General features: G+C 37.7%; 1 protein-coding gene across 3 annotated transcripts in view; it reads left to right on the top strand.

Moving 5' to 3' along the window:
• Nucleotides 1-656: 656 nt before the first annotated feature.
• The window catches only part of hdac8 (histone deacetylase 8), a 38,241-nt gene continuing 21,326 nt past the window's right edge, over nucleotides 657-17,571 (top strand). For 2 of the 3 annotated variants that reach the window (XM_056258967.1, XM_056258965.1), the window contains exons 1-10: nucleotides 657-859; nucleotides 2,895-2,905; nucleotides 3,244-3,296; nucleotides 3,397-3,527; nucleotides 4,795-4,936; nucleotides 5,195-5,307; nucleotides 7,077-7,154; nucleotides 9,135-9,243; nucleotides 9,362-9,534; nucleotides 12,317-12,411. In XM_056258967.1, coding sequence (XP_056114942.1) covers nucleotides 757-859; nucleotides 2,895-2,905; nucleotides 3,244-3,296; nucleotides 3,397-3,527; nucleotides 4,795-4,936; nucleotides 5,195-5,307; nucleotides 7,077-7,154; nucleotides 9,135-9,243; nucleotides 9,362-9,534; nucleotides 12,317-12,411 — 1,008 coding nt within the window. In that variant the 5' untranslated portion in view covers nucleotides 657-756. The remainder of the gene's footprint in view (nucleotides 860-2,894; nucleotides 2,906-3,243; nucleotides 3,297-3,396; nucleotides 3,528-4,794; nucleotides 4,937-5,194; nucleotides 5,308-7,076; nucleotides 7,155-9,134; nucleotides 9,244-9,361; nucleotides 9,535-12,316; nucleotides 12,412-17,571) is intronic. The other variant, XM_056258966.1, reaches the window with a different exon arrangement.

The raw sequence follows: 17,571 nt of genomic DNA, 5'->3' as shown, positions 1-17,571 counted from the left end.
GGAATTTAAATGACCCAGTGAGGACAGTGTGTATTGAACAAAATGCAGATTATTCAGCTGATGAAAGTAAAAACAAGTAGTGTATTTTGAAAATCACATGTGATCTAGGATGTTTACAGTGCCATTGTAAAGACTGTAGGTGTATCCCTTACAGCCTCATTTTCATCCTTGTAAAATTTAATATGGTGTCTATCCTGACTTAGGTCTATTAAGCATGAAACTCAATTTTGTTCTTTTTGGTTTTTATTTGCCATCATAAAAATAAAGGTACTACATAAAATATAATGAGTAGTGTGTTTACAAATTACAATCCATAATGGAGAGGCGTGACTTGTTTATAGATGTGTTTTAGACTTAGCATTTGTGGTCTTTACTGCCATTTTACAAGTCAATAGTAGATGTTTGTTTATACTTTTATACTTGTATAGAAGCCATTATGGGATAGTAACTTTTATTTATTTTGCTTAATATAATACATTACAACTGAATAAAAATGACAAAAATAAACTTATTTTATTTTATTGAATTATCCAGATATTTGTCAGTTTTTACTGTTTCCTATCAGAAAGCAATTCAAAAACAGCACGTTATCTTGACAAACATTACAGTAAATTGATAACAAATCCGGACTTTTATTTTGAAATAACGGACGATTGTTGTTGTAACGTTCATTGTTAGAACAGTCAGCCACAGCGCACCGAAACTAGGCTCTGTGTCGGTTTATGAGGAGCTTTGATTTTAATAGTTCGATTTTAAATGAGTGATAAAAGCGACAGTAATAATGACAAAAGCAGAAATCGCAGTGTGGTGTATGTTTACAGTCCGGAATACATCCAGACATGTGACTCGCTGTCTAAAGCAGTGGTTCTCAAAGTGGGGTCCGCGGACCCCTGGTGGTCCGTGAACTATAGCCAGGGGGTCCGCGAAATAATTTATAACAGCCTACCGTTTTTCCCGACTGTAAGTCATGTTTTCTTTAGCATCTGAAAACTTGCTATTTATTCCAAAGTGACTTATATAATGCATTTAATGTCAAATAATAAAAAAGTAGGCTCTTAAAGGTTTCTATAGATAGATAATCTATCTATATTTCTTATGTCTGTGCGTCAAGTATTCGCTGTGTTTTGGTCGATTTTTGGGCACGTGCGCCAGAAAGGAGACAGAGACGGCAGAACGCGCATCCTGTTGTGTTCTTTATTTTTAAAAGGCATGACATTTTGTAGTCATTTTTAATGTATACACAAATAAAAAATAGACACTTTGCCTTTTTGAATGATGTACTCTTATCTTTATGACCATAAACAAGAGTATTCCTTTGTTTCCACTGCTGAGGAAAAATCCAAGTGTTCGCGCCGGCGTCTCGTGTGCGCGCACAATATGTCAGTTCTAGCACTGCTAATTTGACATCAAAACCTGTTCATTATCAAAATAAAATACTCACCGAACTTATAAAAAGTTCTGCTTAATTTAATTTGTCTGTTGTACACTATGAAGGCAGTGACGGTCAATCATATACTGTCGACTTGCTGTTGTTCCAATCTCATTTCTCCAAATGTGAAGATGCTGATACGTGTAGGCCTATATTGGGACTGAAGCATGAAGCTTTCTTTACATAAATAGTTAAGCATCCAAATGTTAGGCTACATCGCAAATATGGACACTTTGGACCGAATGAGAGATGCACGAGCCCAACGTCTGCAGTTTCAGTTTCGATTCAACTTAATTCGTTTAGACTTGATGTTTTAAATAAATGTTGTCTGTATACTATTATTATTATTATTTGTATTATTATCTATTAATAGTATTATTTTTCATTCTCGTTTTGTTCTGAATACCATTAATTTAAGGATTTGCTGTGGAGTGAGGGGAAGTAGGCCTACTACGCCTCAAGAACGCAACAAAGTATTACACACTCAGGTGCAACTTATTTTCTGAAAAAATATAGTAAATTATAAATTTGTGCATAGGGACAGGGTCGTATACCCACAATTGAGGTCCCTGAGGTCCGGGCCTCTGTAATTTTTCTATGTGTATAATGAAAGTTGTGAAATAATTGCCTAATATTAACTCTAATTTGGTGCTGCAAGGATATTAAACATCGCGATGATGATAACTGACCTTCTCATCTGAGCGGTTTCAGCAGACTAACAGCGCTCGTCAATGTCAAAATGTTTGAGTCGGAGATTAAATCAAGGCGGGTTTATGTTCACAGAAGCTGCAAGCCGAGCGCGAATTTCCGCATGACGCTTCAGTTATTCGGTCATAAAGTGCGAGATAATATGTAAATCGCTAAACTAAACAGCTGTTATAGAAGTTTTAAACGAACGACAGAAACAATCAGTTTGCAAAGTATCAACCGGGAAAGGAAATATAGGGGATAGCGGGGTCAAGTGGGTCATGTTGTCACACTGCGTTACAATGAATATGTTTTGAACTATGTTGTATAGCTTTTTTGTTTGTCTTGTATATTTGTTTGATTAGATCAGATAACATTTTAATCTGTCATATGGTCATGTTACAATGTGCCCCACCTATGGGACATGTTGTTGTCACATTGCACTTCCATTCTTTCTGGGTATATCAAGAAAAAAGTAAAAAATTTTGGCCTTAAAAACACCTTAAAATGCACGTGTAGATCAAGAAAATCTAAAATTCCTCGGGGGGCATGCCCCCGAACCCCCCTAGCAAGATCAATTTTGGGACCTCAGTATGCTATTTAGAAAACCCTGCATATGACCCTGGGTCGAGACTATTTGTGTCAAAATATTTCATTAACCGCTCCCACATTAACTTTAGGCTCAGTCACTGTTATAAATATGAGGGGGTCCTTGGAAATGTTTTTCCCCTGTAAGGGGTCCCTGGCTCCAAAATGTTTGAGAACCCCTGGTCTAAAGTGCCAAACCGGGTGAGATGAGCTGCACTTCTCACACTCCCAAACACAACACACACATCTGTCTTCTGCCAGATTGATGCTTCATACTTCACCGCATTACAAACAAAGATATAAATAATTCAAATGGAATCGCGAATGACTGTGAACTAACTGTTAACGAAAAAGTACCATGTTTTGACATCTTCCGTGGTATATTACCGTGGTATTCTTTGAAGAACTTTGGAATAACATGTAACGTTAGCGTTAAATACTATAGTAGCCTACATTAATGTGTTAATCAATTAGTTAAATATATATATGGAATATATGACACATTCCTGAATTTCTTTACTACTTTCTTTCTCTCACAGGCGAGTATGGTGCATTCACTGATTGAGGCGTATGGCTTATTGAAATACATGAGGTGCCGTTTACATAATTTTCATTTAAATATGTATTTTTTAAATACCTAAATAATGTTAACTGATGTTTATGTTGTTGAAACTGTTTTGTGTGTTTTTTAGGGTGGTAAAGCCACATGCGGCTTCAATAGAGGAGATGGCCGTGTTTCACACAGACTCTTACTTGCAGCACCTGCACAAGATCAGCCAGGACGGGGACAATGATGACCCTCATTCTGTTGACTTTGGACTGGGTGAGATCTGAATTCAGATGATCAGTCATCATTTTTTTTAATCAATATGGACTCCTTTAGCTGTTTCCAGCAGCTTTTACTCTTCTGAGAAGACATTTCACCAGATGTTTGCTGTAGGAATTTGCTCCCACAAGAGCATTATTGAGATCAGGCACGGGCAGATTGTCCTTGCCAGGCATTTGCACGGCTTTTGGCTTCATCTTCATAAACCTATTTTCATAAACTTTTTTTGTTTTTTTGTTAAGTTTGCAAATTTTTTGAACCCAAGGACCATAAAATATGATAACCATTCCTAAAATATAAAGGCAGCTATATATGTTCATGTGAAGGGACAATTATATTATTATACTATGTGATAAAAAGTAATAATGTGATGATATAAGTTCAACATGGTTTTTGCAAAATTAAATAATTGGATTTTATATTTAAATTATTATCTGGAAAATATTTTCTCAGCAGTAATACAATTTCAGTTGAGCGTATATATTTTTTTCTACCCATTTTAATGTTTATAAACCTGATGTGATATTTTCAGTTCAATTCAAATTATTAAACCTCAGCAAACTTCCATGTGGGGTGCAAGATTTAAAGTAATTGTAAAATAACTTCATATATATATATATATATATATATATATACACACACACACACACACACACACATACATACATACAAGTAGCTTTGTCATCATTATACCAGGGAAAGTTTCAGATTCAAGAACTACTGCCAATTGAATTTCGTTTTTTTTTTTTTTTACTTGAAAAAAAAACATTAAAATTCTCCCTCAAATTTTTCGCAGACCACCTAACACCCCCTCCCAGAGCCCAGTTTAAACCCCTCTGAATTAGAACTAGATTTCCGGAATAGTCAACCAAGCCAATGGTGTCCCTTGTGCTAGTGCATGCAATGCCCTCTTGCTTACAGCAGTGGGCAGTATTATACTTGAATCTTTCTCAGACTTTCCAGTTATTATAATCAGTGTTTAATTTTTGCACTGGATCACAGCCATGTGTAATTTAAATGCCTGACAAACTGACACTTCATACTAATCTCCAGGGATAGAGAATGGTGTTATTGTTTTTGAGGGGGAAACAAAGCTCTTGCCAAAGGATCTATTTTAATGTAGTTCAGTGTTTATTGTTCTTTCTCACCCTCCCACTCTGTGACAGACTATCTTTCCTCAGTTTCCTCTCTACACCCCATCCCATTGTCTCTCTGTGTTATCAAACCCCCCTCTTGACGCTCTTTTTTTTTTTTTGTTGTTCAGGTTATGACTGTCCGGTGGTGGAAGGTATTTTTGATTACGCGGCCTCCGTTGGAGGAGCCACTCTGACTGCTGCCCAGAATCTGCTGGATGGAAAGTGTGATGTGGCCATCAACTGGGCCGGAGGGTGGCATCACGCCAAGAAGTAATACAGCACAACAGGCCTTGTGCCCACCCTCTTGTGTTTCACCTCCACATCAATCATTGAGATGCCAGTGTCATCTTTAGCATGTTAAAACCAAGTTCAAATTTTTATGTCACAGTTTGTTTGCAGAAGATTTTTAAACGAGCTTAGTGTTTAGTTTTTTGTAAAATGTTTATTATAGATGAATGTTTATATATGTGTAGGACATTGTTCATCGGGTCACTGGAGCATCTGATTGAATATGTGTTGTTATGTAAGGGATGAGGCATCTGGGTTCTGTTATGTGAATGACGCTGTTCTTGGAATCCTCAAACTGCGGGAGAAGTATGAGAGGGTTCTCTATGTGGATGTGGACCTTCACCATGGCGATGGTAATAACACTTCCATAACAATAACCATAACAACCTTTTGTCGTTAATAGCATTTAACATCCTCCTTTTCCACAAATAATTCACAAATTGGCTTTAAATTTATATCTGACGTCCAAATCCACATTAATACCAAGAGTGAATGTTAGATGGGTCAGTGACACAACACTTACATTTTTTGGAAATTGGATATTAGTATATTCAAAAATGCAAAAAAAAAATTAAACTCCTAAAGGATGAATATACCTCTTCTACGATGAGCTTATTTTTAAAATTTCTAAATTAAACATCATTTTGAGTTTGACAGGGGTGTTAGGGTGATACAACTGTCCTGATATCACAATGAAGAAAGTCTCATTAAAAGAATGGCATTTTTTAAAAGAAACCTCATTGGGTAGTCTGGCAAATTCTTTTTTTTTTTTTTTTTTTTTTACAAAACTGCTAATAAAGCTCAAAGTCATGTGTTGCAGTCAATACAGGAAAAACATACAACACAAAATTATATAGAAATGAGCATTCAGACCCTTAAAGGGTTAGTTCACCCAAAAATGAAAATTCTGTCAGTAATTACTCAGCCTCATGTTGTTCCAACCCCGTAAGACTTTCATTCATCTTCGGAACACAAATTAAGATATTTTTGATGAAATCTGGGAGCTGTCTCACTCCTTCATAGGCTGCTAGGTAATTTCATCTGCCGGCCCAGAAAAGTTAGTAAAGACATCGTTAAAATAGTCCAAGTGACTACAGTGGCTCAACCTCAAGTTTATCAAGCGACAAGAATACTTTTTGTTTTTGTGCGCAAAACCCCCCAAAAATAACGACTTTATTCAACTATTCATTTTCTTCTGTGTGAGCCTCTGACGTGTGTTCACGAGAGCGCCACGACGCATATGCGAGAACTGAGAAGATGACGCAGATGGGTATCGATGTAGTGTTTAAAATGGTTCTAAAGTGTGCATTTCCTGGATGTCCGAATCTTGACAAACCAACAAGAAAACGTAAAAGTGCCTTACAAATGCCGCAAAATGAATGGCTTACCTTTCACACTTTCCCATCAAAGGATCGTGAGCGTCATTTTCTCAGTTCTCGCGCATACGTCGTGGGCCGTGGCGCTCTCGTGAACTCACTCAGAGGCCCACACAGAAGAAAATGAATAGTTGAATGAAGTCGTTATTTTTATTTATTTTTTTAGCACAAAAAGTATTCTCGTCGCTTGATAAACTTAAGGTTAAATAGCAATAGTCACTGTAGTCACTTGGACTATTTTAATTATGTTTTCACTAACTTTTCTGGGCCGGCAGATGAAATTACCTAGCAGCCTATGGAGGAGTGAGACAGCTTTCAGATTTAATAAAAAATAACTTAATTTGTGTTCCGAAGATGAACGAAAGTCTTACGGGGTTGGAACAACATGAGGGTGAGTAATTACTGACAAAATTTTAATTTTTGGGTGAACTAACCCTTTAAGACAGTGTTAAGTTCAATAAGTCTCTAAAAATATGATATAATTGAACCTTTCTTAGAAGGGTTTTCAAAAAATTGACACCAGATTCTATTTTATTTATTTTGGAATATTTAATTTTTCATTGACCCAGATGTTTAGATAGTTGCATGTCATATTCCTTGTTTGTATTTATCTGTTACCGGTTCTGTTTATTTCTCAATTAGAGCACAAGTCCATCAGTGCAAAAGAGCACTTCCTGTATGCTTTTCCTTGGACATGATTTAATATCCTTCCCATTAAGTAGACTTCTGCATTGTTTCCTCTCCAGGTGTGGAGGACGCTTTCAGCTTCACCTCTAAAGTCATGACAGTGTCTCTGCACAAGTTCTCTCCTGGCTTCTTCCCAGGTTAGTTCTGCATGCCTCTACGCCTCAGTGAAGACCAGCACGTCTTTTAATTCCCTTAATTGACAGTCATGTTTCAAGCCATGCCAGAGCTGGAGCTGCAGGCTCCACTCCAGCGCCCAGAGTCTGATTACCCAGCTGATAATGGAGACTGGAGCTCTGTGGCTTCTCTGAGAGCCCCTTCACTAGTTTAACAATAGCACTTGGAAAGGTAACTGAGCAAATACTCTATGAAGACAAGATATTTAATTATTACAGGATAACTGAATTATTGTTTACTTAATGAGTAAATATGGGCTTGTTTGCCTTGGCAAAACATTGGCTTGGTTTTTCCACACAGTTGCTCTTCACAAATATGACACATTCAAAACATTAATTCATATGTGGACAGTGAACACACTTGGAATAGATTTTCTTAACATTAAATAAAATTATAAACTCTGCTCCAGATACTTGTAGTGGAAATCTGACTGAATTGAGTAAAACACAATAAAATTAGACTAACTGTCAAAACAACCCAACTGAATCTCTTTAACTAGCTAGCAATAGTGTTCATACTTTTTTTTAAACATTCTACTAAAGCGAGGAGGAAGAGACTGATCACTGCACTTGCATTTCAACAGTAATTGCTCTTTGAGTAAAGCTGAGTCATACACGTTATACATTATTCATATACATTAACGCATAGCAGATGCTCCGCTCTTCACCGCGGTTGTAACCCCTGAAAATCCAACCCTAAACATAACAACATTAAGCTCCTCCCAATTTTTCATCATCAAAAACACATAAAATAACATTTAATTTCAACAGTGTCTCTCTCAGTGCAGTTATATGCATAGCATGCTGGGAACTGGAAATCCCCTGCACAGTTTCAGCAATGGTATGGTAATAGCAGTGGAATATGTTCATGCAGTCCCAACACAATTGGATTAAGCAAATGTCTGCTTTGCAAACTTCAATGAACTGCACACCATGAAATTACCTTGTGACAAAGTGTCCAAGAATTCTAGTTAAGTAAATTAAGCAAGTAGCAAAAAAAAACAAAAAAACTCTCTTTGAATATGTAATATACTTGCAACAGCTTGATCTGAAAGTACAAAGTAAAAGTTTGGGGTCGTTAAGATGTATCTTTTTAAGTTTATGCTCACCAAGGCTGCAAAAATACAGTAACAGTGAAATATTACAATTAACAATTAAAATAACTTGTCTATTTTAAAGCAACACTAAAAAACTTTTTTTTTTTACCTTAAATTTAATAATGTTTCCAAAATCGTTTCAGTGGTTCATCAAGTCGTAACAGAATGAAAGGTACTTGTGCATTCGCTTTGCAGCCCTACATCTGCTATAACCGCACTATGCAAGTTTTCCCAGATCGGGTAGCATTTCTGTAGTTCGAATGAGACATAAGAAAACTACAAATTTGACTTGCTCTACGGCAAGCGTTACAATAGCTTTGTTTGTTTTTCTTCGTTTCTGATGCCGCAATACATCATACTTTCATAAAATCATGCAACATACTGTACCTTGTCTGTGGACATCGTTCATTCCAAAGCCGGTGCTGGATAAAATGTGCGGTAGGTTACATTATTTACGACAGCGGTAATGGACAATTCTGCTTCCAACCTGTAGGGCGACCGAAGAGGAAAAGTTGTTTAGTGTTGCTTTAATATGTTTTAAAATGCAATATATTCCTGTGATGGCAAAGATTGATGGCATTTTTTTCCAAAATATTTTGATGAATAGAAAGTTCAATAAAACCGAATTTATTTGTAGATTTTTTTTGTAACATTACAAATGTCATTCCTGACACAATTGAGCAAAAAAATTAACTTATATATATATCTGACCCCGAACTTTTGAACGGTCAATGCCAATTGCGTGATGTAGATAATTCATACTGGCTCAGACATCAGTTTTGTCAGTGATATGATTGAATGACCAAAGAGATCAGCGTAAGGGCTATCATTATTATTTGTTTCAAAGGCACAGGTGATGTGACTGACACTGGGCTGGGTAAAGGACGCTGGTACGCTGTTAACGTCCCCTTTGAGGATGGCATACGTGATGATCGGTACTGCCAGACCTTCACCAGGTTTGTAAAGATCCATTAACCAGCCATCCAATCAAGTTCCTTGCAATGTTTTGTTTGTCCCTGTGGCTCAGTGTCATTTAAACATAAGCATTATTTTCTTTTTTTCTTTTTCTCTCAGTGTGATGCAGGAAGTAAAAGCTCTATTTAACCCTGAAGCAGTTGTGATGCAACTAGGAGCGGACACAATGGCGGGTGACCCCATGTGCTCCTTCAATATGACTCCCGTTGGAGTTGGAAAGTGTCTAAACTATATACTGGGCTGGGAGTTACCCACTCTGCTACTAGGAGGAGGTGTGCGTCATTGTTTTTATTCAATTGTATTATGCTCTTAATCTCTTAAAGGGTTAGTTCACCCAAAAATGAAAATTCTGTCAGTAATTACTCACCCTCATGTTGTTCCAACCCCGTAAGACTTTCGTTCATTTTCGGAACACAAATTAAGATATTTTTGACTAAATCTGAGAGCTGTCACACTCCTCCATAGGCTTCTATGTTTTTGAAACTTGCCGGCCCAGAAAAGTTAGTAAAAACATTGTTAAAATAGTCCTAGTGACTACAGTGGCTCAACCATAAGTTTCTCAAGCGACGAGAATACTTTTTGTGCGCAAAAAACAAAACAAAATAACTTTATTCAACTATTCATTTCCTTCTCTGTGGGCCTCTGACGTGAGTTCACATAGTGTAACAGCGCAGCGCTTCTGCGTTGTACGTCAGAATGTAGGCTCACTATTGGCCAACGCTGGTCATGTGTGTGATGCGTGTGACTTACAACACAGAAGCGCTGCGCAGTTACACTACGTGAACTCACTCAGAGGCCCACAGAGAAGAAAATGAATAGTTGAATAAAGTTATTTTGTTTTGGGGTGGTGGACAGTCTTACAAAAGTGAGAGCTTACAAAAGCTACAGTAAACACTACATCAACACTAGTGTTGGCTAAAGTTCGTCAGCCTTTCGAAAGGTCAAACAAATACATTTTGGAAACGGGGTGGACAAAACAGCATCTCTTTGACAGCGACAACACTGTCTTCTCTAATGCAGCTCAACCAGGCCTCATCCCCTTTTTTTGTTTATTCCGTGGGCGGGACAAAAACGCATTGTTGTCCAAACGAGTCGTTCGTTGTAGTTTTTGAAAAGTGGATTCTGTTAAATAAAACATCTCCCTTTGGAGTGGACTTAGAGCTTCGTAACCTTGCAGATCTTTTTTGGCTGAAACAGCAACATTACACACTAACTGACATGAAGTTGAAAAAGCATAATAGGACTCCTTTAATATCCATAAATAAAAATTCTGTCATTAATTGATGACGTTCCATGACGTTCCAAACATATAAGACTTTCATTCATCTTTGAAACACAAATCCATATGAATCGAGCAGTTTCATTTGCTTATTATGATGACCAGATTTAATTTAGTCTTCTATTCATGACTTATGCAATGTTAATATGTAAATAAAAGCCTAAATTAAATGTTTATTCTGTTTAACCGCTCGATTCATAAGGATACATGTACTTTCTGAAGCATGCAAAGTTTGGTTGCGTAGACCAGCCTTTCTCAAACTTTTTTCAGTCGGGGCACCTTTCAAAAGTGCATAAAATCTCAAGGCACCCCAGTGTAAAATATAAATTAAAAACACTGCATAACCCAAATGTAAATGCAAATGCCCTGTTTATTTAGACAGAACAGTAATGAACAGAGCATAATACGAACTGTAAATAACAATAACAATAACAATAATAATAACAACTTTACAGGGCTATCATTTTTGTGAAAAAATCCTGATCGATTTTTGAGACATAAACGTTCATTGAATCGATTGTAAAATCGATTTTCCATGTCTAAAGACGTTTCCATTTTCAGCGCCAAATATAGGCAAATCCACGGACAACTAACAGGCATTAGCACGAGCGTAAAGAGTGCGCTTGAGACGCGCACAAGTCAGCAATATTTCTGATGATTTATTGGCATGAAGTTTCGTGCACAATGACAAACAGGAGTGCAAGATTCTCGAAAAACAACAAGCAGAGTGGACTGCCATAACATCAATGAAAAACATTACTGCAGGCTTCGACATGGCTGTGTTTACGATTAGAAATGTCAAACAAATTTCGCCTACGTAGGCGATTGTAGGCTGGATCTGTATCTGTATGCATGAGACTGTCTGAATACCGGCAGAATTCACATTTTTGTTGTAAAAAGAGACACGTTATGCAGAAGTATAGTATAGTTTGTATGTGTGTTTGTCAGAGCCTGCAGTTGCTGTGTGACGCGCGTTCACGCGGTCGGTGTTGTTGCTATAACGCGGTGCTATGGGTTGCGTCACTTGCGTCAAGTTGTGTGTGTGTCTTGCTTCGGTCTTGTGAGACGGATTTTTATGGTTAATTTTATATATATATATTTATCTAAAATGAATTTACAATTTTATTAATACGTTCATATGTTTAAAAAGAAGAAGAATGTATTTATGTAAATTCAAATATATATATATATATATTTTTAGCCTACGTAATTTTTTGGCGGCACCCCTGACAAAGTCAGGGGGCACCCCAGTGTGCCGCGGCACCCACTTTGAGAAAGGCTGGCGTAGACTTTCAGTGGATGGGCAAAGATGATGAGAGAATGTTAAATTATCTATTTATTAGATTATTAGATTATCTTCATTTGTGTTTAGATGTCATGGGTTTTGTACGACATGAGGGTGAGTAAATGATGACAGAATTTACATTTTTGGGTTAACTAAATCGACAGACGTTGTCAGCAGTGTTGCCTCAGTTTATTCTTCCTCTATGTCTTAACACTGACAACTCCATCTTCTGTCCTTGTTGCCAGCTTTCTGACTCGGCCAAAAAGTTTATTAGTGTGTTGTTACGGCCGGGTTGGGGTTGGGCTGAGAGAAGAAAGTGAACTTTTGTGATTTTAGCCCATTTTGAAATGAGCTCTAAGCTGCAGACCTGCCTAGCCAAGCTAGATGAAAGGTAGTAATTACACTAGTACAATGAAGCCCTTTTGCTGACTTCAATCCCGCTTCTCTCTCTCTCTTTCGCTCTCTGCGTATACAAATCTGCCTCTCTCAGGCGGCTATAACCTTCCCAATACTGCCCGCTGCTGGACCTACCTAACGGGGACCGTCCTAGGACAGACTCTGTCTTCTGAGATCCCAGACCATGAGGTGAGACCCTGTTCCCTCTCTTCTTTCAGCAGCTGTCTAAAATCCCAGTCTCTCCTCCTCTTCCTCTTCCATTCCTGCTGAGTCACCCAGTCTAATCAAATATGTCCAAGCACCTCTCAATAACCGGGTTTGTTTTCATGAAGCGGGGGGGGTTGTGCGTGTGCACACCAGTGAAGGGGTCTTAACAATACTACTCTGTCCCTACCGGTTGACTGAGAGGGACTTGTGCTTTTCTCTCCTCAACTGTTTATTCCCCCTCTCTCCTCTTTCTCTTTCCTTAGAGAAAGAGAATGTGTGTACCCAATTCTGAGTGAGTCTTTTTAAGAGCTTTTTCAATCCTTTTTGAGAAGCTTCTTAGGAGAAATGAAGGGCTGGAAAGGCCTTCTGGTTGGTCCGAGAGAGTTTGATATCTCTCTTTTCTTCCGACTCACAAAGAATGTCTTTTAATGTTTATAGAGAGCGCTTTCATGGTCACCGCAATAAAAGATTCCCTTGTTTCCTCTGACATGACCTCCTGCATCATGTTGACCTTTGACCTCTCCACAGGACACGCAAGCCAAAATAAGGCTGTGTAGATTAGGGGTGGGCGATATACCGGTAGACACGAATAACCGGTAGAAATTTGGCAACCGGTAGAGATTTTGGACTATCGTCTCTATCAATGTCACGCTCCTGTAATGTTGCAGTGCTTCACGGTCAAGGAAGCTTATCGTTTGCATGCATTTTTAAGTGATTTTAAACTGTTGAAGTGTAATTTGCAGCGAAAGAGAACTCATTTCAGTGTATGCGCACACTATCTATGAGTGAGACTGTTTCTCAGCGCTGTCTGACATGAGGCCGCTGCTCATAGAGCACTTGAGAACTGAACTGAGTGCTTTTTGCCACCTAATTGGGTTTGAACAGTTAAATACACATACCCATGTGTCAAAGTGACCATGTATTTGCAAGTAAACGGAGTCATTTATGTCTTAAGTGCAGTTGGTTTTAAAGGGTTAGTTCACCCAAAAAATTTCACCCTCATGTCGTTCCAAACCCATAAGACTTTAGTTTATCTTCGGAACACATTAAGATATTTTTGATGAAATCCCAGAGCTTTCTGATCCCTCCATAGACTGCAACGTCATTGCAACTGTCAAGGCCCAGAAAGGTAGTAAATACATCATTGAAAATGTAATGTTATAAACCCCCCCCCCCCCCCCCCCCAAAATAACTACTTTATTCAACAATCTATTCTCTTCCCCGTCATTCTCCTACACTTGATATAGTGTGAACAGTACAGTGCTTCTGGGTTCTACATCAGAACGCCGCCTCACTATTGGCTATATTGGTGCTCACGTGAGCGTCGGCCAATAGTGAGGCGGGATTCTGGCGTTGAACCCAAAAGCGCTGTATTGCGTTTAGACATGTGCCGGTATTCGGTAATGCGATAAATCGCGGTAATGAATATGCACGATATCGTTATCGCGGGGACTTCGAAATACCGTGAAAAATAATAGATCCGAATTTAGATTTTTAGAACGTGCATCAGCTTATTTTCCATCAACCGCTTAAAAAACAATGCGTATATGCTGCGCAAAACACGTGCGCACTTTGATGTAAACAATCCCCACATCACATGTATAAGCACTGTGTGCATGCAGTGCGCACTCTAGTCTAATGTAAACAATCCTCACGTGGAGAAGAAGCACGGCGGAAGGAGGAACGCTGCCGACTATTTATCCCCCGCATGGCTGCCAACTCTCACGCATTCAGCTTGAGACTCACGCAATTGACACTTTCACACGGTCTCGCGCCACACATCCATTTTCTCACGCAGAGAAAAATCGCGGAGCAAAGAGGACACTGACACCGACAGACTAGACAGAGCAGGTTACTTTTGATATGAAAAAAACATCAGCTCTCAGGTTCTGTCCATTTTATAACGAAATTCAGACAATAAATACTGTTTTGCTGCTTGTAAATGTGACGTGACAGATCGCGCGCCTCAGTTCAAGTAAACCGATCATCTGTTACTTTTTATTAAAGGGGCATTATGCAGAAATCCCGTTTTTGTCAAACAGCGACCCCTAGAGTTACTGTGGAGTACTTGAATTTAACGTTACTGTCGTAAATACCACTCACAGTATACAATAGTACATTGTGTTTAATTTGTCGTTTAATGAGATATAATATATGTTGTTAGTGGTGAGAATTTTCACGTGATTAAATACATAGATCCGACAATTTTAATGGTCCAGAGGCAGAACTTTTGCCAAGTGTGTCAGAGGTTCTGGGTTCTAATCGGTACTAGTAGTATAGTTTATTTTCCTCATCAAAACCGATTGTTTATTAGTGGTTGTATTTCAAGCAGGGATATGTTTTTTGTGCATTAGATTTTGTGATTTCACCATAACAAAATATAGAGAGTCTCTCAGTCCCCGCAACGGATTCAGGCACGCGTCACAACAGAACACTGTAACTTATCTGCACCACTGATCGCAGAGGCAACGAGCACTTTGGTCACTTGATTTAAAAAATAACACATTTCAGATCGCCTCTTATTTAACAAACGAACGAAATGAATGCTCTACTAGAGTTACCTGGAGATGTTTTATTTGTTTGTAATGGTACATCCGTGCCGCGAGAAGTTTCAATGGGGACATAACACACCTGCAAATTATGCCTATGCTCGTGCCCGACTCCTCGCTCGGTCAGTCTGCCGTTTCCTCTTTCTCTGTTCCTCCGACAATGCTTTCCTAGCTTTCTGCATCTTATATGCCGGCTCAGCCATGACGATAGTGTGACAAACTCCATCCATCTATACCTTGTTCCTGTGTGTATGTGTGAGTTGCCGTAAAGGAATATGTTACATCGCGAGAGCTGATATCACGCGATACTTCCTGACGCGGCCCGCCGCACCGAAGTTGCAAGTGAGATTTTTGCGCTCACAGGCACCAGGGGGGGTCGAGACGCCCACCATTCAACCCGAAAGAAGTTATATAACCATTTCAATAACTCTGAAGCTGTTCAGTTAAGCTAAAAAAGCTGCATAGTGTCCCTTTAAAGATACAGTACAACCCACCGAAAGGTACGTACTTTCGATCAATCAGTGTTTTTCAACCACGGAAAGAGGTCAATAACACTGCAGGAGAACAATTATGTCACAGAACGTTACATTTACCTCAGGAAAGCCATTTAATGTTAATTGACTATAAGAAAATAGCTATAGAGAGGAGTATTTTGCTAAATATGTGCACTATATTACATATTTTAATATATGTTTACTTGTCATTATATAATTGTTATTATAATGAAAATTACGGCATATTACATTTTTATATTTATATTATTATTATATTTATATTGTATGCATTATATTTAATTTCTCTCTGTATGTTTACAGCATTATGTGAGATATCTTTTCTTGAGAAAAATTTAAATGCAGGCTATCTACTGTAGCCTACCTAATATTTATCCAAATGAGTCAATATTGAATCAAGATTGAAATTAAATCCAAGAATTTAATTGAAATCGTGAAAATTGTGTTAAGCAATAATACAAACAGTAGCCTCAGTAACTGTACCATGTAAACATTGTAACATGTTGTCACTAAAAAATAAAATTAATGTTTTGACAATCACAATTACACATTGTGATGCAAGTTTTTTTTAGATACCCCCAATCCATCTGTTTCTCTTGTGCAATTAAAATATCGTGATAATACCGTATACCGTGATAAAAGCTCAATCAATTAATCGCAGCATGAAAATTTGATACCGGCACATGCCTAATTGCGTTTAGTACGCAAATAGCGTAGGAGATATGACAAAGAAGAGAAGAAATTGTTGAATAAAGTCGTTATTTTGGGGGGGGTTTGCGCACAAAAAGTATTCTTCATAACATTTCACTTGAACCACTGTAGTCACATGGACTATTTTAACGATTTCTTTACTACCTTTCTGGGCAGTGACGTTGCTGTCTATGGAGGGACAGAAAGCTCTCGGATTTCATCAAAAATATCTTAATTTGTGTTCCGAAGATGAACGATAGTCTTACTAGTTTGGAACGACACGAGGGTGAATAATTAATAACAGAATTTTCATTTTTGGGTGAACTATTCCTTTAAAGTGACAGCATCATTTTATTTACACAGTGAAGACTATGCAGTGTTTTTTAAACATTTACTTTACACATTTTATGTAGTATTTCTAGTGCTTGAAGTTAGGTAGGTCTAATTAATTTGTGTCTTTGTTTTATTGTAGTTTGTTTTCTTTGCTCTTTCTTTTTCAGTTTACTTGTCTTCAGTAAGCTTGAGAGGTTTTTTTAGGCTAGTATTAGTTTTTTATATTATATTGAAAATAGTGATACGAATTCTGAAATTTCAATGGGATCAAAAATTGATATCATAAAACCCTAATTTAAGGCAAAAATAACTATATCATGATATATATAATTATCGTGAGATAAGATTTTGGTAATTTCACCCTCTACTAGTGTAGATAATTGTCAGGGTGTTTGTTAATGACAGTGATGGTCGTGATGATGATTTATACAATTGAAGAGATTTGAGCTTTCTGGAATACTTGATTCGGATAGGTAAATCAGGGATTTTCTTTCTTCTGTAGGCTACAAAACATATTGCACTGTAATGATGGCAAAACTGTAAAAAGGTAACTTCACCATTTAGTTCTTTAAAGGAGAGCAGTTCTAATTCTAAACTTTTTGAAGCGTTTATGTTTACTAGTGCCATTTTTTGGAAGGCTCTTAAATCCGTGAAATGGACTTCCCTTATACTATTCACCATTCAGAGGCCAGGGTCAGAAATTGTTTTTATTTATGTATGCTTACCATAGACCAAGGCTGCATTTATTTGATCAAAAATACAGTTTCTGACCTGTACAGGAATTGTTTTCTATTTGAATAAATATTAAATAATTATTTACTCCTGTGATGCAAAGCTGAATTTTCAGCATCATTACTCCAGTCTTCAGTGTCACACGGTCCTTCAGAAATCATTCTAATATGCTAATTTGCTGCTCAACATTTCTTATTATCGTCAACTGAAAACCGTTTGAAAGAGAAATCTTTTGTATTATAAATGTTTAACTGCCACTTTTAATGCAAGTTGGAATGCATCTCTGCTGAATAAAAGTATTAATTAAAAAAAAAAGTCTTACTGAC

This window comes from Rhinichthys klamathensis, unplaced genomic scaffold, assembly GCF_029890125.1.
Source record: "Rhinichthys klamathensis goyatoka isolate OS25496 unplaced genomic scaffold, OSU_Roscu_1.1 h1tg000161l_1, whole genome shotgun sequence".
Lineage (NCBI taxonomy): Eukaryota > Metazoa > Chordata > Actinopteri > Cypriniformes > Leuciscidae > Rhinichthys > Rhinichthys klamathensis.
Note: the sequence above shows the minus strand (reverse complement) of the source record. Positions and strands in the feature narration are given on the sequence as shown.